A 19,071-nucleotide genomic window follows, 5' to 3' on the forward strand; every position below is an offset into this window, starting at 1 on the left:
ATGCGTGCTCGCTTTCTCAACTTCCAAACGGTCGTATGGCAAGAGGTATGTAATGTGGCCGCTTAATGATTAAGCGGCTGCTAAGCGGCCACTTAGTATGGAAGGTCCAGAAATCTGCAGCCGTTTAGTCATCGCGTAGCATTAAGCTGCCTCATTGCATACCAGTAGGATGCAGCATACGATTAGGTCGGCCTAGTTTCAGGCGTAATTCTGCCCACAACATAGCATACTTTGTGCATTTGTACTTTCAATCTCTCTCTTCATTTTTGTAAAGCCTTGCACGACGGTTTTAACAAGCGGCACCCGAGAAACAATCAATCTTTGGTTTTTGCATATTTCTCTCGTTGGAAAAGGAACATTGTGGAGGTTGGAAATTAATTTAGAATATGTTTATTTTCATGTACACAGAATTATTGCAAATTTCGTTGAATGAACTTAATAAAAATGTTTAAAAAAAGTGGCATTTCTTACATTACAGGATTAGCCGCATTGGCATCGGTGGCATTACTTTCATCGTTTTGCCTATCAGTACCGTCCAGCTTCTCTCCGCCTAATACCCGTTGGATTTCAACCAAAGACTTTCCTTTCGTTTCTGGCACCAGCAGATAAACGAATACGGTGCCTACGAGTGAGATCCCTGAGAATAACCAAAACACTCCGGCCTCGCCCATAGCATCGGTGAGGTTCGTGAACACTTTCGTCACAAGGAAGGCAAGCAACCAGTTAAACACCCCCGCAATGGGACTTGCAAAGGCCTTGACATTGTTCGCAAACAGCTCGCCAACCATCAACCATGGCACTGGGCCGTAACCGATCGAGAACATGGCAATGAACAGACAAACCGCTAGCACTGCCAGCCAGTTGAGATCGCTTACTTTGGACGGGTCGTCTTGCTTGAGCTGGAAGTACACTGCTAACAATATGGTTGACACAGCCATCATGAAATCCGATACCATCAGCAGGATTCTGCGCCCTACCTTATCTACCACAGCAGAAGCGGCGAGCGTCGCCACTACCTGAATACCGCCCACAATGATAGGAGCGGCACTCATTTCCTCTCCACCGTTGGCACTCTTAAAGATGCCCGAGTTATAGAAAATCACAGCATTTATGCCCGATAGCTGTTGGAAAAACATAAGCCCAAGCGAAATGATCAGCGCCCGAATGGTGGCTTTCTGACGGAAGGCATCCACCATTCTAATAGCTTCTGCCTTCTGTTTGACGTCTTGCTGCTTCATATCCTCTAGCTCGGCATTCTCGTCGTAGTTCGATCCGCGGAGCCACTTGAGCGATTTGGAGGCATCGCTTAATCTTCCTTTTTCGACCTGAAAACATCAACTAATTAGCCCTGTGCTGGACAGCGGTCGCTATAAATACTTACAAAGTAGTAAGGACTCTCAGGCATGAAGAAGAAGATTGCCCCAAATGCTAATGGTATGACGCCACAGATGATGCTAAGAACCTGCACATCGACGCCCGACCCGACCGCATACACGAACAGGATGCCTACGGTTACCATCAGTTGAAAAAAGGTTCCTAGCGTTCCTCGCACGGACGGTTGCGCGATCTCGGCCGTATACGTTGGTGCTGCTACACAGAAAGCACCGCCACCGATACCGAGAAACAGACGACCGACCAGCAGCATCGCGACGTTGTCAGCAAATATGATCAATAACCAGCCAAGCAGCAGCGGCAATACCATTGCCAGCATGGACCATTTGCGGCCGATTATCTTCATCATATAGCCGATTGGGAAACACATGAGGGCGGCGCCCAGGTTGGAAATCGAACCGATCCATGAAAACGCCTCCGTGGTCACTTCGAACCCGTACTCGTTCTCTTTCGTTAGCGGTGTTTCCGTCGGATTGGTCCAGCCTAGAAACGTACCAGCCGCGAGCGCTCCACCGGACGCGGCCAATCCGGCTATGAACTGCGGCAGCTTACGGCCGGACTCTCCAGCCACATTGTTCACCACAAACTTTGACATCGAGTCACGGGCCTGCAAAAAGTGGAACAAATATTATTGTAATAAAGACTACTCTATTGCTTATTTAAAGGAATCGGAACCACAATTCATTTTTTCCATTTCATTTAGGAAGTATTACTTACTGGCGAGGCCGCCCGTATCAATGGGGTATTTTCATCCATTTCATCCATTTCAATTAATTTTTACACAACCTCTCCACTCTGAATATTTGAAGCATTTTCACAGCAACGTTATCTACACATTACTGATAGCCTGGCTGACGCGTTTGTTTGGAATTTCTTTGTCGCGTTTGTTTGGAATGACGTCACGACGGAGTTTTATTCAAAACACATCTGACAATGCTTTGTAGGGCCTGTGCACATTTCTTTAATCGATTAATCGATCAAACAATGGCAACAGTGCTTACGAATTTCATTTTTCTTTATAGCATTACCGTTTTTTTTTCAAAAAGATTCAAATATAACCCCACTGCACTTTCGCACAGCCTCGAACCCGATCTTCATTGCATGATAGACTAACTACTTTTTCCATCATCCTCAAATCGAGTAACTCCTCTCGGTCCCTATAACGGGTACCAAGAAATTCGTTAGACCAAGCGCTCAGGGTTGGATTTGTATGTGTGGTACACTGCAAGAAGAGCAAGATAATATTGCAGGAAGTGACGAGAACGAACGGTTGCAGACATAACTGAACCTGCGCAACACGCACTAGAAGGCGCAGATAAAGCAAACAGAGTAACTCTAATTATCGGACATGTGTTGGAGCAAACCGGAACCGAAGAGGAAATCATAGAAAGACACACGTGGGCGAACACAGTGATTGCAGTAAGCGCCACATATGCGTAATTATACAGTCACAGCATCTTTACAAACAATCACGCAGTCAGCAAGTAGTTGAATGAATGAATGGAGTATGAATTTGTAATTAACACCAGGTCGATAATTACCATCAGCCTGGCTAATGGAACAGCAGAGCCAATGCGTAGTAATGTCTTTTTTATGCCGGCTAAAGCAATCCGGAAAACGGACGGTTCCGCTCGTTCGCGTTTTTGGCAGCAAGGACTGCAGCATGGCAAAACGGCTTGTATCATTAAATATTCTTCGATGCTCTCCAATCTAACCAAGTCTTACCGTTATAGCCGAATAGTAAGCGAGAATTATGGAAGGACAGCCGATTGTTTCTTTTTTAGCAAAATGAAACAATAAAGATATCATAATTTCTTTAAACGCACATCTTAACATTATCGCCGACTGGTTTAGATGAGATTGATTGAATGTGTTTGATTGAATGTATTGCCGTTGAATATAGTGAGAACGGAGTGCGGTCACACCACTCAGATTAATTAAACTGTTTAACAACTGAATCTTTGTCACACTTAACTCTTTTGAAGTTGACTTGGAACTAGACTTATTTCGAGACGCTCAATGATTGATCCGAAGTCAGTGAACTCTAATGAACTTACCCATTGTAGAATTTTTTGCGCCATGGTCGCCTCAAATACGTCGATAATAATTGATAGTTTTGTATACTTTTGAGATACTAACAGGCCCTCATATTACAATAGGCTCATCCACTTCAAGCAATATTACTCCCATTCATACAGCAAACATCAACGATCAAATGTAAAGTGGTTCACTTTTCTTGGTGCATGCACCACGTTCCTACAGTTACACTTAAGATCGTTCGGTCCTCGTCAAGCGAAGGATGCGAACGAACGTACGGACACGCAAGACTAACTCGATCCCAATCGCACAAAAGACTGCGAGGCGACGATGCTCCAGCAGCCACGATTGTCCAGCAGACCAAACAACCTTGACCGCTGGAAACGAAAATCGGAACCAGTAATGCTGGAAAACACATTCGAATCGGGGAGATAGAAGACACGCTTTCATGACAGACAACGGCCACGCTTTGGTAGAACAAAAATGATCAAAAATATGGTTTTTAAAAGAAAACTGTGTTATCAAGTTCCTTTTGGAGACGTAACGTCTTTTAATAAGACGATATCAAGTAATTCGGCGGAAATTATTTCAAGAACTCCTTATTTGCACCAACTGAACAATCAATTTCAGCGAACGATCAAGCATGATGCTACGGTACACGGTAACTCTGCACCAGATGAGGTGCAGTGGCCCTCGTCACGTGCTGGCTCGGTACATCGAAGCAAGTTCAATGGAGGGCATAATTACAGAGTGTACTTTCAAACTGTATGTCCTAGAGGCATCGACCAATGCCAAGGTCTTATGGTGGTTTAAAAGTTAAGGTTTAAATTATCTCTCTGTCTCTACACCACTCTTCCTCACTAACACGTTCTTACCAAGAGCACTATTTCCCGGTTTACGTATTCTCGCTTCGGGTTTTAAATATGCCATGTGCACCAGCCTTACCAGTAACAATTTGTGTTGCTGAAACGCACGAAATAACTGAAAAATGTTGCAAATGATTGGGATATTGCTTTTTTATGCTGCGGTACGTGTTCAAGTATTAACTCCAGCGATCAACTGGTATATTTACGCGTACTTGAGAACGTTCCGCAATAAATTTGATTACGGCAACATATGTATGTAACCCCGCTCCTGATGCTCACTCCGTTCGTCATTCATTTTCATGCACATTACTATCACTATCACCGTACCGAAGCGATATGATTGTTGGACTCCATTAAGGGACCATTTCGATTATCTTTTGCTTTGTGTATGCCTTGCTTCAAATCCCTTACATCCGGCAATCAAAGTGATAAGAAGTGGTGAGATGCGGACATGGTCGTTATTAGCTTCCAATCTAGGGTACGATTTTCTAGAAAGTGCAATGAAAACTGTGAACTGCGCAACCGGCTCGATAAATCCATCTAGTCCTTCCCCAACCTTCCATTGCAGTGTAGGTGTATATGTGTGACATACGTTTGTCTATTCGTCAATCGAATTCAATAGATCAATTATCCCATCGTAAAGGTGACAACGTGATAATGGACATACGGATGAGATAAGACAATATTCCACTGATTGTATACTATAGCATGGAATCAGAATGGGAACGAAGTTGGGATTGATTGGAGTGATCTTAGGGGACCAACGCATCGCAAACACCAAATGAGACCCACGCGACTCATAAAACAATAGCACTGCCTATGAATGCCATCATATCAATTGCCTCATGGGGATCTCTGAAGGATACCTGATTATGGCCATGGTACATTAAATCGGACCAAGTTTACTGGGCACCATGTGGATTGTTCCACGATAGCGAGTTCACAAGAAAAACTAAGCCTCTCTTCTGGTACAGGGCGCTGTTTTTGGATGGCGTAGCTGACATTGTCCGAGACTTAAATAGTCTGTCAAACAAAACGAAACTGATAAACGCCCTCCGTCTTATTTGCTAGCGTGACAACTATGCAATACATCTAGCTAATACAGCGTGTTGTGAAGAAGCACGTTGATTGATGAAAGCCATGATTAGCGTGAAGTGAAGTATGCTTCAATAGTGTGCTGCGTTTAGATGATAGTTACCTAGCTTCCGTGAGGACCGGAACTGCTCGCCGGGAACTGCTTTCCTTCACGTACTGTTGAGAGCTGAACACCAACCGTCAACCGGAGGCAACGGAATCACTTGCTCTGGTAGCTTGTACCGCTTGTGGTTCAACAAATCGGCACGGCGGAAAAAGTTACCAACACAGATGTTGATTGGTGAAGTTTTCGATTCAAACTGTGCGTGGTGTAAGTTAATGTAAGACGTTTTACTCCCATGCCGCGGCGAAAGGGGTTCGCTGAGATTATCAGTATATGATGTTCAACCAATAATAAACGTCCGGCGGGTGCGACCGAAGGAGAGCCTGCATGAGCCTGTCCTGGGCCGCCCTTATCTGTGAAATAATTTTATCGCATTATCGACGCCATTTATTGTCATATCAGAAGTATTCGCCCCGGGGGTGCACTCCTCGTTGAAGATATAATGGAGCCTGCTGATTACACAATCAGTATAAAACGTTCAGTATAAAACGCTGGGTTATTTCTCTAACACAGGTTTTTATTATTTCGCGATACGCAAGTAACACGGTAATAGAAATTGACACTGTCGCCCGAACAGTGTAATAGCGAAGCCACTTAATGACGGTTGTAAGTGTGGGAGGTATGTGACTATATCACAGCGATGGTTTACAACTATTGGGTTCTATCAGTTGATTATCCTCCATTGTTCCATTATTCCAGTCTTGGCTCCAAAACACGATTAAACTTGTCGCTATTTGATTTTGTGACGGTTGTTTGTAAAGTACGTTCTACATAGGTAGCACAAACATGGACCACTACTCTGATTCCTCTTCAACCTATAAGACATTATTTAAGGAATCGTAGGTTCAATCGACTCTCACGACAGACCATTTTAATGGGATTTTTCAACTTATGGCTCTTTCGTACAAGTACATAAAATTTCGCGTTTAATCGTTGCGTTATCAGATCACAAGAACAATAAGCAGATTTCAGAACATAAATTTATTTAAGTATATTACTTAAGCAAATACTTTCCACGCAGGTTTTAAATACATCCGCTGGGCAGGTGTTTATCCCTGCTTGTGTCGGCCACCTCCTACAGCATGGAATAAACTATGCTTTAGAATGTAACAATAAAATGTAGACTTGACTCAGTTTTTTGTTGTTTCATTTTCATATATTTTATAATGCCTGATTATATTTCTCCATCGGTCCCTATTTTTTGTTGCCATGAATATAGTTTGTCATCGATTCTAAACTTGTTAAACATTACTTGTAACTCGTCTCCGAAATATCCGAAAATAGCAATGTAACTAGCTTGTGCCTACTTGTCCGGATTTGATGACTAGGCATATGAAAACCCTAGTCATTCGATTCGAATGAAACATAAAAAATGATGATAGAATCCTTCAGTTCTATAACATAGAAAGTCTTAAACTCCGTCCAGACGATGACGAATGTTGGAGAATTTCTCGACGAGAACTTCTAAATTAAACGTCATCCCATACAAATCCGGCGAGAAGTTATCGCGATAACTGGAATGCACGTGTAGACAGCGAGCAAGCGAGAACGAGTGAAAACCCCCTTAGGAGCTGTCAAATCGTATGTAAACAGTAGGGCGAGAAAGTTATCGCGATAACTTTTGCTCAAATTGAGCAAAAGTTATCGCGATAACTTTGTTGCTCGTCTGGACGGAGTTTTAAACTCCGTCCAGACGAGCAACGAAGTTATCGCGATAACTTTTGCTCAATTTGAGCAAAAGTTATCGCGATAACTTTCTTGCCCTACTGTTTACATACGATTTGACAGCTCCAAAAGAAGTTCTCGCTCGTTCTCGCTTGCTCGCTCTCTACACGTGCATTGCAGTTATCGCGATAACTTCTCGCCGGATTTGTATGGGATGACGTTTGTTTGCGAAGTTCTCGTCGAGAAATTCTCCAACATTCGTCATCGTCTGGACGGAGTTTTATGGAAGTAGTATCTTATTGCAAGTTTAATGATCGTTGGAATAATAGAAGGGCAGCAAATCAACAAGACTGAGATTGTCTAGCGAGGTGAAACTGTGAGCATTAAGCCTCCCTACACCCCAAAATTGTCCATCAGATTTTGCATGTTGTGTTACAATTTGAAAGATGAACACAAAAACCGAACAGGACCGAAATTCTCAGTTCGTGACTGATATATGACCAAAATTCATTAAAAAACAAAGCCATTTGTATCACGGCAAACAGTATGGCGTGACTAGGATGTATGAAGACGTGTCTATTAAAATATGAAGGCGACAGCCGTGGATAAAAGACCAACTAGTGGTATCATGTACAATTTTAACGTATAGGGGGTCTTAACATTCTTCAACAATGCTAATAGCTGCGTAGTTAAGAGATAGGTATTATTAACAGAGGAAAAATATAGTTTAGTGCTTGATTTAAAACCCAGTATAAAATAGAAATTGATAATCCAATCGTAAGCAAATTACTCTCCTGCACTGCTTTGTAAATTTACTTGTATCCAAGGGTGTTTCGACGAGCATTTACATACTTATCAGGAATTAATCTAGAACTCCTGCGTCAAATACAACGCCGAACAGCTCGCTACAAGCGCGGGACGCTGCCGCTTTCCTGGCTAATTTTTTAGACCTACCCTGGCCTTCGAAGACAGTACCATCCACTGTAATGCTTGCAACAAAGATTTTACTCTCGGTGTCATTTCCAAGAAATCCTAGATCTTCATAGGGGATTTGCGGCCGCATCTGGTAAGGGATAAAGAGCGATTTGAATTTTTTAAAAATATAATACCATGCCTCTCCATAACCAAAATGGAACAATGCTTACATAGGCAAGCAAGGCTGTAGGATGGCGTTGAGCAGCGTCGGAAGGCAGGTCTGCAATTGTTTTGGGTACTTTTGGAGCCAGCGAATTTTGCACAACCTCAGTCGATGTGGGAGCTTTCGGCTTAGGTGCTTTGATAGCAGGAACATCGAATCCATCATTCTGCCATTCGGAAAATAATTTGTAGAGGGCAAAGGAAGCGAGGTGCATCATAGGCACATTGTCCGTCAGATAATCAATCGATTCACAGTCCATAGCTGTCTCGCCAGCTTTAGATTCCGTTTGCTGAGCCTTTGTCATTTCGGCTATAGCCATGTCTCGTAGTGCTTGCTCTGAGGCTCTAGCTTTAGCGAGAGTTTTGTTCGCCGCTGTGGCTTCATACTTTATGTTGTTGATAACAATTTCTGCCTTTGTTTCTTGGCCGGTTGTTTTGATGCAGAACTCCGGCATTCCTGGGCCATGTAGTTCGTGTAAAGCTACAACTGCATTTTTCGGAGTCAACCATTTTCGCAGGCGTCGCATTTGTCGGGCTTTGCGTTCTTTTTCTAAAAATGTATATAAATAGCTCATTAAGAATAGTTAGAATGAATGCATCGTACCAAACGGGAACAGAGGATATAAGAAGCAGATTGAAACAAACAACAAAGCTGAAAACTTTTTCTGCAAAGCAAATATTTTGTCTTGAAATCTACGAGGGTGAATCGAATATAAACGAGACTTTATTTTTAGTGTAAACGCACAAGGTTTTCTTTTATTTTTCTACATAATCTCCTAATTCCGAAACACCTTTTTCCCAGCGGATAGGCAGCTGTTTAATAAATTTTTCATAGAAAAATGTTGGTCGTGTTTGCAGCCAATTGCGCAAATGAGGTTTCATCCTCAGTATCATTATTGAACCAAAATTTCCTAGGGAGAGATAAACACATGAAAGTCACAGGATAACAGGTCAGGACTGTAAGAAGGGTCTTCCAATGTTTCCCACCTCAGTTGCTCCATTTTTCCCTAGTAATGGCTACAAGTGTTTGTGGGCGAGCATTGTCATGAAGAGAACCACTTCCCTTATCAATATATCGAATGTTGTGCGCTCTTAGGCTGGTGAGAGGTCTGCGGTTATTGCTCTCATTTTCAACACGATTACGACCCAAAACAATTTTTTAAGGTATGCAACCACTCTGGCTCGCGACAGTGTCTCTTCGCGGAAGTATGCTGTCGATCTCCTCAAGATTTCGATCAGTTTTACGCCTTCTACGGCGAGAAACTTAATTATAATATGTTGCGCAAATGACGAAGGTAAATCATGCAGCAAAATTATTGCTGTGGACACTGAGAGTGTCAATGAGGCGATCCAGGGTGCTTTTCATATTCCTGACAAACCAACCCAACAACTAAAAAAGCGAGAACGTTCTATATTCATTTTTGTGACCGTTGGACGAAAACTCTCGTTTATATTTGATTCACCCTCGTACATACCTATTGAAACATGCGATTAGTTAGAAAACTTTATACAAACCTGTTTTTTTACGCTCTCCGGCTGTGGAAGGTTTTCTGCAGAACACGAATTTCTTAAACTTGCTCCCGATACCTTCTCCATTGTAGTCTTGCGATGAATTGCTGTCGCCGGCGCTAGTCGTTTCCACTGTATCTAGCTTTTGATTGTTGGCCTGTTGGATTGATGGGTCGCCTGTTTCCTGACTGTTGGGACTAGCCTTTGATGTAATGTTCATCTTTTGATCGCTTGTATGTTCTGTGTGTTCACGTTCACCCTCCTTTAACGAATGGGGCTAGACGGCGATCAGAAATATATAGGTTATGATTATTGCTATAAAAATATTGTAATGTTATGAGTAATCTACAGCCATCTCCATTTTTTCTTAAGATTGGCGCAGATAGTCTTTTTATTACGGGAGTTCGCTGGCATAGCGTCACCCTATGGTACTGACCAAATGCTATATTTTTTTCTACACAGCTTTCTTAACAGAGGTCGTCATAAAGATATTTGTGGTTGGGATGAATCCGGGTATGAGGCAAAACACAATACAAACGACCATCGCATAGCTTATTAGCTTTTTTATGTTAATGCATCACAAAACGCATAAAACGGTCGAGGAGTATGTTTTTAGCTTCCATAATAGTGTTTGACTACACCATATTCGCTAGAATAATTTGGTACGAACTTGGTGCTACATTGCAAACGCTGTCACGCACCAAAAAATGTTAAGAAGAATGGACTATACAATTGGGGTAGGAAAACAGGGATAGGCTGCACCGGGATAAATCCAACGCAGCGGCTACGCAGCGACACCACGCACACGTCTTGATAGCTATTTATTCTTAATCAACGTACCTGCCGTAGAGGAGGCAAAAATTCCGCCTCGGTTGGGTTGATGTTTTCACGCTTTATCATAGTTTGTAAATTGTTGAACATTTCAAGAAAAGAGTTTTTGAGAAACTTCTGCTGTATGCGCAGGGACTGTCAACCTGAACAACCCATGTAGCTAGATTTCTCACTCAGCCTTCAACAAGGAGTGAACTGGGCGAATTTCATAAATCCGCTATAAAAATTATGCCGTTTCTATACCTTTTCTTAAATAAACAACTTAAAGAGGTCCATAAAACAATAGATCAAGTGGGATGTGTCGAAAGAATTATTCCGGCACAGAACATTTCAAAGGCTAAAATGATCCAGTTTTTAAATATACCAAATTCAAAATCCATATATAGATCCAACGTGTTTTAAATAGAGAGGTGTCGTCAAAGACGCGTTGACAGGTCACCATTTTGATTTTTTTTGACAATAGAGCCGATCAACAAACCCCGGAAACCAATGAGTGATTTTGAAAAAAAAAATTGTCCAATTTCCAACATCACAGAAAAGCACTGATGTTCTATTTTGGAGTAGTTTGGGTAAAAGACTGAAATAGGCCCCCCCACTCACGATGAGTTACTGAGTGACCGAAGAAATCGTTAATTACCACTTTTTAGATAAGCAAACCTTCATAAAAATATGAGGAAACGTAAATAAATGTATTAGGGGAGCGGGGAGGGGTGGAAAAGTTACATTTTACCATTAAAACAACGATTTTTTCGGTCACTCAGTAACTCACCGTGAGTGGGGGGGCCTATTTCAGTCTTTTACCGACATATGATTTTGGAAAAGTGAGATTTGTGTGTGAGCGCGAACGAGATGGCCGATGAGACGGCAATACTTTCGGCCGCGTTGATTGGCGCCATCATGATTCCGCTTGAAACGCGCCGAACTTTGTTCGAATCTGGATGCGACATCGTGATTTGATTTACATGTTTTGGCACAATTACCGCGATTTCCGACAATAAAAGCGCATCAAATGGTCGTACGATAATGGTAGACCTTGTCGCGAATTAATTTGATCTGCGTTTCAGTCAACTTTAGCCATTTTACCTATTGCACTGCAGCTGTTCGCATTCAATTCAAACAGTCGCAAGAACATGCATTTTTCCATGTTTCTAGCTTCATTCTTTCGTCAAAAAAGTTTGCATGATGTACATGTACAAATCAACAACATTTTTCCTGATTATCCGAGTACATTTACCTGCAATTAGGCCACTCACAGGCGAGGAACAGAGCTATTTTTCTTTCGACCTTTCTGCGTTCTAGCTTATTTTTAAGGCAAAGAAAGTAATCAAAATCGTCTTGTGCTCTGGAAAATTCAACAATTTATTGAAACCGAAAATACTATGTACATGCACATATTTAGAACAAATGTACAAAATAAACTGGGCAATTAAACGATACGATTTAGTACTTTGTACAGCCATTTACAGTCGCAATCAATGCTTGAAATGTACGTCGGAGCTCGGCATTCCAGGTGAAACCGATCTTGGTGAAAATATTGACATCGGTGATGGTACCTGAGTTGCACTGAGTTTACGTACACCGGCGGTTCGCGTTTCGCCCAAGCAATCGTCCCGGTTTACCGCCAACTGGTTTGCTTCCTCAGGAAACGTCAATTCCTGATGTGATCCTACTATGTTGATCTCGACCCGACCTCTAACCTTCGGAAGCGCGTCCGTGTCGAGCGAGCTGAGCTCCAGGTTGGTGTAGTGTATACCGACATTGAACGCGTCGCTGCCGCGGCGCCACTTGACGTAGTACAACGCACCACCGATGAGCCCAAACATGCAGAGCCCCAGCATGCCATACTTGAATAGCGCGGCCGTAATGCCATCATCGGCATTATTCCCGGCGTCTGATGAATCGCCTGGCAGCGAACTGTCCATTTCATTTAGCGCGTGACGGAAGGGTGCGATGGCCTTCCTTTCGCTGTCCTCCGGCGCCGGGCACAGGTCGCCTGCAGCTATTGACTGCCCGTTGGGGCACACACAAATGCCTTTGCCCTTCGACGGAATGCAAAGATGCGAACAATCGTTTGCACTAGCGGCGCAAACATTATCTATCAACGGTTGCCGCGAGTCCTGCACCAGTAGCAGCAGCTGAGCCGGTGGAACGTTGACGCTGAAACGTTGACACTGGTAGCTGCCGAAGAGCTGACAATAGCTCACACCACCGGACGCCGCCCGGTTCAGGATGATTGCATGGTTTTCGTACAGCACCAAGCTTATCGGATTGTTGATGATGTGCGGTTGGCCCTGTACCAGCACCTTCAGGTTTTTGCCATTGTAATCCACCCGGCTGAGCGTATTCTTCACCAGGTCGGTGTAGTAGAGCGTTTCGGTATGGTGGTCTACCGCTAGCGCCGTCGCCAGGCTGTCATCCCTCGTGACAATTTCCTTCAGGGTGCCATCTAGATTCGCCCGAAAGATGGCGTGCGGTATCTTGAAAACCCATGAGTAAAGTACCGAGAAGAACATGTACTTGTTGACTGGATCCACGCACAGCGCCTTGAGGAAGTTCTGCCGCATAAAGGTGACCAGCCGGGCGCACGTTCCCCGCTCGATGCTGCAGACTTTGATCGATGGTTCGCTACCATCGATGAAGTACACATTGTTCGCCACCCAATCGACTGCCAGTTTGTCCGGTTTGCCGATCTGCCGCAGCAAACTGCGCGACTCATTGCCCTCAAGAGCCGCCTCAAAGATGGCGGAAGTGTTTTCCACCGTGTAGTACAGCTTGCCGCGATGCGCGTTCACATCCATCGACGTAATGCGGCTACTGTTGGCGTGCACTACCGTCGTTATGCTCGGTGTCGGTTTAATGTCGAACCGCTGTATCTTGTCGGAGCGCGCGTACAGTAGGTAGTAGTTCGCACCGGTAGCCTTGCAGGTCACTTTGTCCGGTTTCAGCATGTACCCATCGTAGCACGAGCACCGGTAGGAGCCGGGAACATTCGTACAAATCTGGGCACACGGTCGACCGGCCGATCGGCATTCGTCTATGTCCGCACAGCTCTTCCGGTCACCCTGCAGCTCGTAGCCCTCCAAGCAACTGCACACCGAGCCGGCCGGTGTTTTGAGACATTGCTGTGCACACGGACCGCGTCCACCCGGGCAGGCCGTGCTACAGCTGCCGCCCTCGTCTCGGTCGTTGCTGCAGTCCACATTACCATCGCAAAGCTTCGCCTGCCCAATACACTCGCCCGCCGTACACTCAAACTCATCCGGGCCGCAAACCATACGCTGCGGTTCCATCGCCGTTCGAACGGTCGCCGCCGTGCAGTTGCGCTCATCGGAACCGTCGGCGCAGTCGAGCTCCTTATCGCAGCGCCACTCGCCCGGTATGCACTGCCCATTCGCACACTCGAAGTCGTGGTGGGCGCACCCGGGGCAGTCCGTTTCGTCCTCACCGTGCGGGCACTCGGCCGTCCCGTTGCAGCGAGCGCTTATGTCGAAGCAATGGCTCGAGCGCGTGCAGTAGAACAACGACGCATTGCCCTTCTCCAGCTGCGTACAGAGCGTATCGTGTTGCGGGTGGCAGCCCTCCTCGTCCGAACCGTCACCGCAGTCGTCGTTACCGTCGCAAACCATCGACCCGTCGATGCACAGCCCAGTGACGCTGCACTTGTGATGACCGGGACGACACGAGCCCTTGCCGTCGGCGTCGGAGGTGTGGCATTGCGTATGCTCATCGGAACTATCGGCACAGTCCGGTGTGTCGTCGCATTCCCATGCACCCGGGATGCACTGGCCGCTGTTGCAGCGGAACATGCCGGCCGCGCACGTACCGGTCGCCGTGCCGTTGCTGCTTGCACTGGGCTTGCAGCCAACCTCGTCCGAACCATCACGACAATCGGCGTAACCATCGCAGCGCTGATTCGCATCGATACACAACCCATTCGCACAGGTGAACTGCGTAGGACGGCACTCGCCATGCCGAACGTAACCATCGCAGTTCGCTTCGTCCGATGCGTCGTTACAGTCCGGTACCTTATCGCAGCGCCGGTTCGCCGCAATACACTTCCGCCCATCGGCACACCGGAACTCGTTCCAGTGGCAATCGACGGCAGCAAAGCGCGCACCCCCACCCACGGTCGCGGCCGGGCGACAGTTCTGCTCGTCCGAACCATCCGGACAGTCCGGGTGCCCGTTGCAACGTTTGCCGGGTGGCAAACATTCGCCCGATTTGCACCGAAACTCGCAGTCGGCAGCCCGAACGCACACCTTGCTAAGCGCGGTAGCATTGAAGACCATACCGTTGGGGCAAACGCAGGCGGCGGCGTACAGTCCGGCCGCCACGCAGATGTGCGAACAGCCCGCGTTGCTCCGCTGCCGGCACAGGTGCTCCTGGTGTCGGATCGGCACCGTGGCCGCAATCGGTATCTGATCGGGGACGGGCACATCCGGTGGCATCGGGATGGTCATCCGTTTCGTGGTGCCCATGTTGTGCTTGTCCGACCAGTAGAGCCGCTGCGAGTGATAACCGGTCCAGAACAGCTCGTCCCCGATCACCGTAATCGAAACCGGATGGCGCAGATAGTCGCGGTACAGGTGTCTGGTGTCGCCCTCGTAGCTGGTCATCTCGATGCGCCCGCTGCGCTGATCGCTCCAGAACACGGCCCGCAGATCGTGATCGACGTGGAAGGCGATGCTACCGTTGCTGCTGACGCGTTCCTCCATCACGTGCGCATGCGGACCCCGGCCGGTCATGGCGAGCTGATCGATGTGCGTATGCCATGGTGCCGTGCGCGACCGTAGTGCAATGAACATCTTTCCGATCTCCGGAATGAGGGCCAGCGCTACCGGTGCGTCGCCCCCGACGAAATGCTGCACGATCGACCGATGATGGGTCTCCAGACTATACAGCTCGATAGTCGACCTATCGGTATCGCACCAGAACAGTGTGTTGCTCAGGTAATCGAGCGCGAGCGCCGATACCGAACCGATGTGCGTCGTCACGAGCGCTCGGGTTGCCTTCGTTTCCAGATTAACCGCATAGATGGCCCGCTGCACGTTGTCGGCCACCAGCACCTCGCCGGTGAGACTGTTGAAGGCGAGCCGGCTAATGTTGATGGACAGCGGTACACCCTTACCCTCCTCGTGGCGACCGAATGGGTGATGCTTCAGGGACAGCAGATAGCTCCCGATGCCCAACAGCAACGACTGGCGCTTGGCCGTCTCCTGGCAGGTGTGCCGGTTCGGTTGCAGCACCATTCCGCTCGGGCATGCGCACGCGTAGGTAGCGTTCGACGTGAGCAGGCACAGGTGCGAGCAGGTGTGGTTCAGGCAGGGATGGTTCGATTTCGGTTGAAGGCTCGAGTGGTACACGTGAACGTCTGCCGGAAAGGGGAGGAGGTTATTAGGGATTCTCAATCAGCAGCTAGCGCTAGCTGGGCTGGGGCCTGACAATGACTCACCAAAGATCACACGATCATGCACCATGTTCTGGCGGCCCTTGCCCGTAAACTTATCGCACGACTGGATGCTCTTCGTGTCCCAGTCGGACCAGTAGATGCGATCGTTGAACACGGCCACGGCGAAGGGGTGCTTCAGGACGCCGGACAGGATGACGGTTCGATCCCGACCGTCCAGCCGCATACTCTCGATCAGCTTCAGCTTCGCATCGACCCAGTACAGCCGCTCGTTGGGCCAATCGAGCGTGAGCCCGTTCGGCCAGTGGATACCGTCGCTCACGATGATCCGCTGCTCGCTGCCATCCATCCGGGCGCACCCGATCTGGGCATTGTCGCCCCAGTCGCTGTAAAAGAGCGTCCCGTTCTGGGGCAGTAGCGCGAGGCCGCGCGGTTTGTGGAGCTTCTCCTGCACGATCGCCTTACAGTAGAAGCCATCGTTCGAGCAGACCGCTATATGCATCTGGCCACTGTCGCTGAAGTAGATGTTGCCGGTCAGCCAGTCCAGCGCGATGTCCTCCGGTGAGATGAGGCCGGCCGTCAGCAGCAGCTCCCGCTTGCTGCCATCCTCCTGCGCACGTTCGATCGATTCCGTTTTATGGGCAATGTCCGTCCAGTAGACGTGCTGGCCATCGTACGAGACGCCGATCACCTGTGATAGCTCCTTCGCTACGTAGTACTGATGCAGGGAGGACAGGTACAGTGCACCGATCGATCGCTGTGTGGTGTAGAGCATGAGCGCCTCGGTACCGGTGGTCAGCTCGCAGGTTCTCCGGTCCCGCTTCAGCTCGAACTGATCGACGCACGTACAGCGGAACGAACCGGGCGTATTGATGCACCCCTGGCTACACAGCCCATACCGGTCGCACTCGTTGATGTCCTCGCACTGGTGCGTGAGGTTGTTGAACCGAAAACCGTCACCGCACAAGCAAACCGAGCGACCGTTCGGCATCCGCTGGCATGGTCGTTCACCGCACTGCAGCTGGGCACAGGTATCGGTCTTGCATCCCGCGCCCTCATCACTGCCGTCACCGCAGTCATCCTTTCCATTGCAAACATCCTGTACCGTGATGCAGGTGTTGTTGTTCGCACACTCGTACTTACCCTGTTCGAGCGTGCACTCGTGTAAGCAGTGCTCCTCGTCCGAGCCATCACTACAATCGCGCATCCCGTCGCACACCCAGCTGCTGGTCCGTAGGCACTGCTTGTTGCGGCACAGGAACCCGCTGCACTTGCTGTCGATATCGATGCAGCCGATCGTTTCATCCGAACCGTCCGGGCAGTGCTCGATGCCGTCGCACATGAGATCGAGCGGGATGCAGACTTTGTCCGTGCAGGTAAACTCCGACTTCCCGCACAGGAGCGGCTTGTGTGGTACCTCGTAGTTATCGCAATTGTCCTCATCATCGCCGAGCAAACAGTCCAGATGCTTGTCGCAGCGGCTCGCCGCACTGATACACGTGGCTTCTGCCTTGCATTTGTACCAGAACGGACCACGGCACAGGAAATAATCTATAGAAATATCGAGTATATCGAAGAGAGAAACAGAGAAAGAGAGAGAGAGAGAGAGAGAGAGAGAGAGAGAGAGAGAGAGAGAGAGAGAGAAAGAGAGGGGGGAGGGAAACCGAAAAAGGGAAGGTTGAGGGTTTAGAACAGGAGAATGGAACTAATTCGCAACGTACCCTAACCTCAAGCGCTACCAACCCACATGGCCAACTTACCGCAATCCGATTCATCGCTACCGTCGGCGCACTCCTTGATCTCATTGCACCGGCCGGCGAGGGGAATGCACGCACCGTTCTCGCACTGATACTCGTGCACGCCACAGGTTATACTTTCCACTTTCTTGCCCGCTGCCAAATCGCTGCCCGTCGCCATTATGGCCAACACTAGGATAACCTCTAAACGGCCCATACCTGCAAAGTGGAGTCACGGCATCGAGGCACGGGTTATTTTTTTGCGATCTCGCCTCTCAACGGCGGGTTTTGTTTTCCTCATGAGACGGGCCTCACCTGCCGCTTATTTTACCGTTCTTCGATTGGTATAGCAGGAAAAGCTCCCCATGCGGTCACAAAACACCGTTTTCGTAACCGAATAAAACGAATAAAACACTGCACGCAATAAACCAAACTCGAAACCAACACTAAATTTGAGCAAACGAACGAATGTAACGAATTGTAACAGAAACTTAACAAAACGGTAACGACTTAACAATCGAGATCGCGCCTAGCGATCCGATCGAAAAGGCCGCCAGGTAGCAAAAGAGGCGGTTGTCGCCACTTCGATTGGCTGCCTAACTAACGAACTAACTAATACTAACCGACCATTTAGTTGCGTCTCGGTTTTCTTCGGAGTTCCGGTAGGGAACAGCGAATTCGTTCGAAGATCCCGATTTCGGTTGGAAATATTTCGGTGAATTAAATTTGAATTCGAATTGCAAAATGTGCGGTGTGATCTTGCCGAGTTTTTCATAATACTTTCCGTGCCCTCATTATCATAATTCATTGATTGGGCGCAATTTTAAAATTATAATAAAAAATCTAGATTTGATTCCCTTCCACCCCCCCCCCCCTTCGCTTTCCCCAACCTTTCTACACAAAAAAAAACCTTCTAAGGTATTGAGCCTCTGAAAAAGAGTAAGAGCAGGCAAGTCACTCAATGAGACGAAGGCACATAAACAGTAGGTTTTTACACTTCAAATTTATTTAGGAACAGATATTGTTCATGCGTGCCTTTACACTTTGTTGCGGTCGGAGCAAACGGAGGAAAAAGGGGGCGGTACAATCCAAATATAATTCCAACTATCATACAGTTGCTGCCTTGTTGTGTGTATGGACATGGTCTGTAAGGAAAGTGTAAGGAAAATTTCGGACAACCAAAATGTGGGAATCCTGTATACGCCGACCTTGCAGCCGCAAAACTTTGAGCAAAACACAGTCTTTGAAGTCTTTGAAGAAGAGCTGGCGTCTTTATATTTAGTTAATATACTT

At 47.3% G+C, this 19,071-nt stretch overlaps 3 protein-coding genes across 4 annotated transcripts; all 3 read right to left on the reverse strand.

Moving 5' to 3' along the window:
* Window positions 1–368: 368 nt before the first annotated feature.
* LOC125950196 (facilitated trehalose transporter Tret1) lies at window positions 369–5,711 on the reverse strand. 2 transcript variants are annotated; one of them, XM_049677963.1, is made up of 3 exons: window positions 5,494–5,711; window positions 1,382–1,999; window positions 369–1,325 (listed from the first exon to the last, which is right to left on the reverse strand). In XM_049677963.1, exons 2-3 carry the CDS (start codon window positions 1,985–1,987, stop codon window positions 468–470), a joined length of 1,464 nt encoding a protein of 487 aa, XP_049533920.1. In that variant the 5' UTR covers window positions 1,988–1,999; window positions 5,494–5,711; the 3' UTR covers window positions 369–467. The 2 variants fall into 2 exon arrangements, with proteins under 2 accessions (XP_049533920.1, XP_049533910.1); XM_049677953.1 differs by lacking the exon at window positions 5,494–5,711 and adding an exon at window positions 2,110–2,446.
* A 1,533-nt stretch (window positions 5,712–7,244) lies between these two features.
* LOC125950214 (double-stranded RNA-specific editase B2) lies at window positions 7,245–10,782 on the reverse strand. The gene is made up of 4 exons (XM_049677986.1): window positions 10,645–10,782; window positions 9,811–10,081; window positions 8,304–8,845; window positions 7,245–8,221 (listed from the first exon to the last, which is right to left on the reverse strand). Exons 1-4 carry the CDS (start codon window positions 10,723–10,725, stop codon window positions 8,021–8,023), a joined length of 1,095 nt encoding a protein of 364 aa, XP_049533943.1. The 5' UTR covers window positions 10,726–10,782; the 3' UTR covers window positions 7,245–8,020.
* Window positions 10,783–12,021: 1,239 nt separating this feature from the next.
* Window positions 12,022–18,300, reverse strand: LOC125950172 (putative vitellogenin receptor). The gene is made up of 4 exons (XM_049677888.1): window positions 18,094–18,300; window positions 17,803–17,997; window positions 16,088–17,593; window positions 12,022–16,006 (listed from the first exon to the last, which is right to left on the reverse strand). The coding sequence occupies exons 2-4, from the start codon at window positions 17,993–17,995 to the stop codon at window positions 12,108–12,110; spliced, it is 5,598 nt and encodes a 1,865-aa protein (XP_049533845.1). The 5' UTR covers window positions 17,996–17,997; window positions 18,094–18,300; the 3' UTR covers window positions 12,022–12,107.
* Between the last annotated feature and the right edge of the window lie 771 nt (window positions 18,301–19,071).

This window comes from Anopheles darlingi, chromosome X, assembly GCF_943734745.1.
Source record: "Anopheles darlingi chromosome X, idAnoDarlMG_H_01, whole genome shotgun sequence".
Classification (NCBI taxonomy): Eukaryota; Metazoa; Arthropoda; class Insecta; order Diptera; family Culicidae; genus Anopheles; species Anopheles darlingi.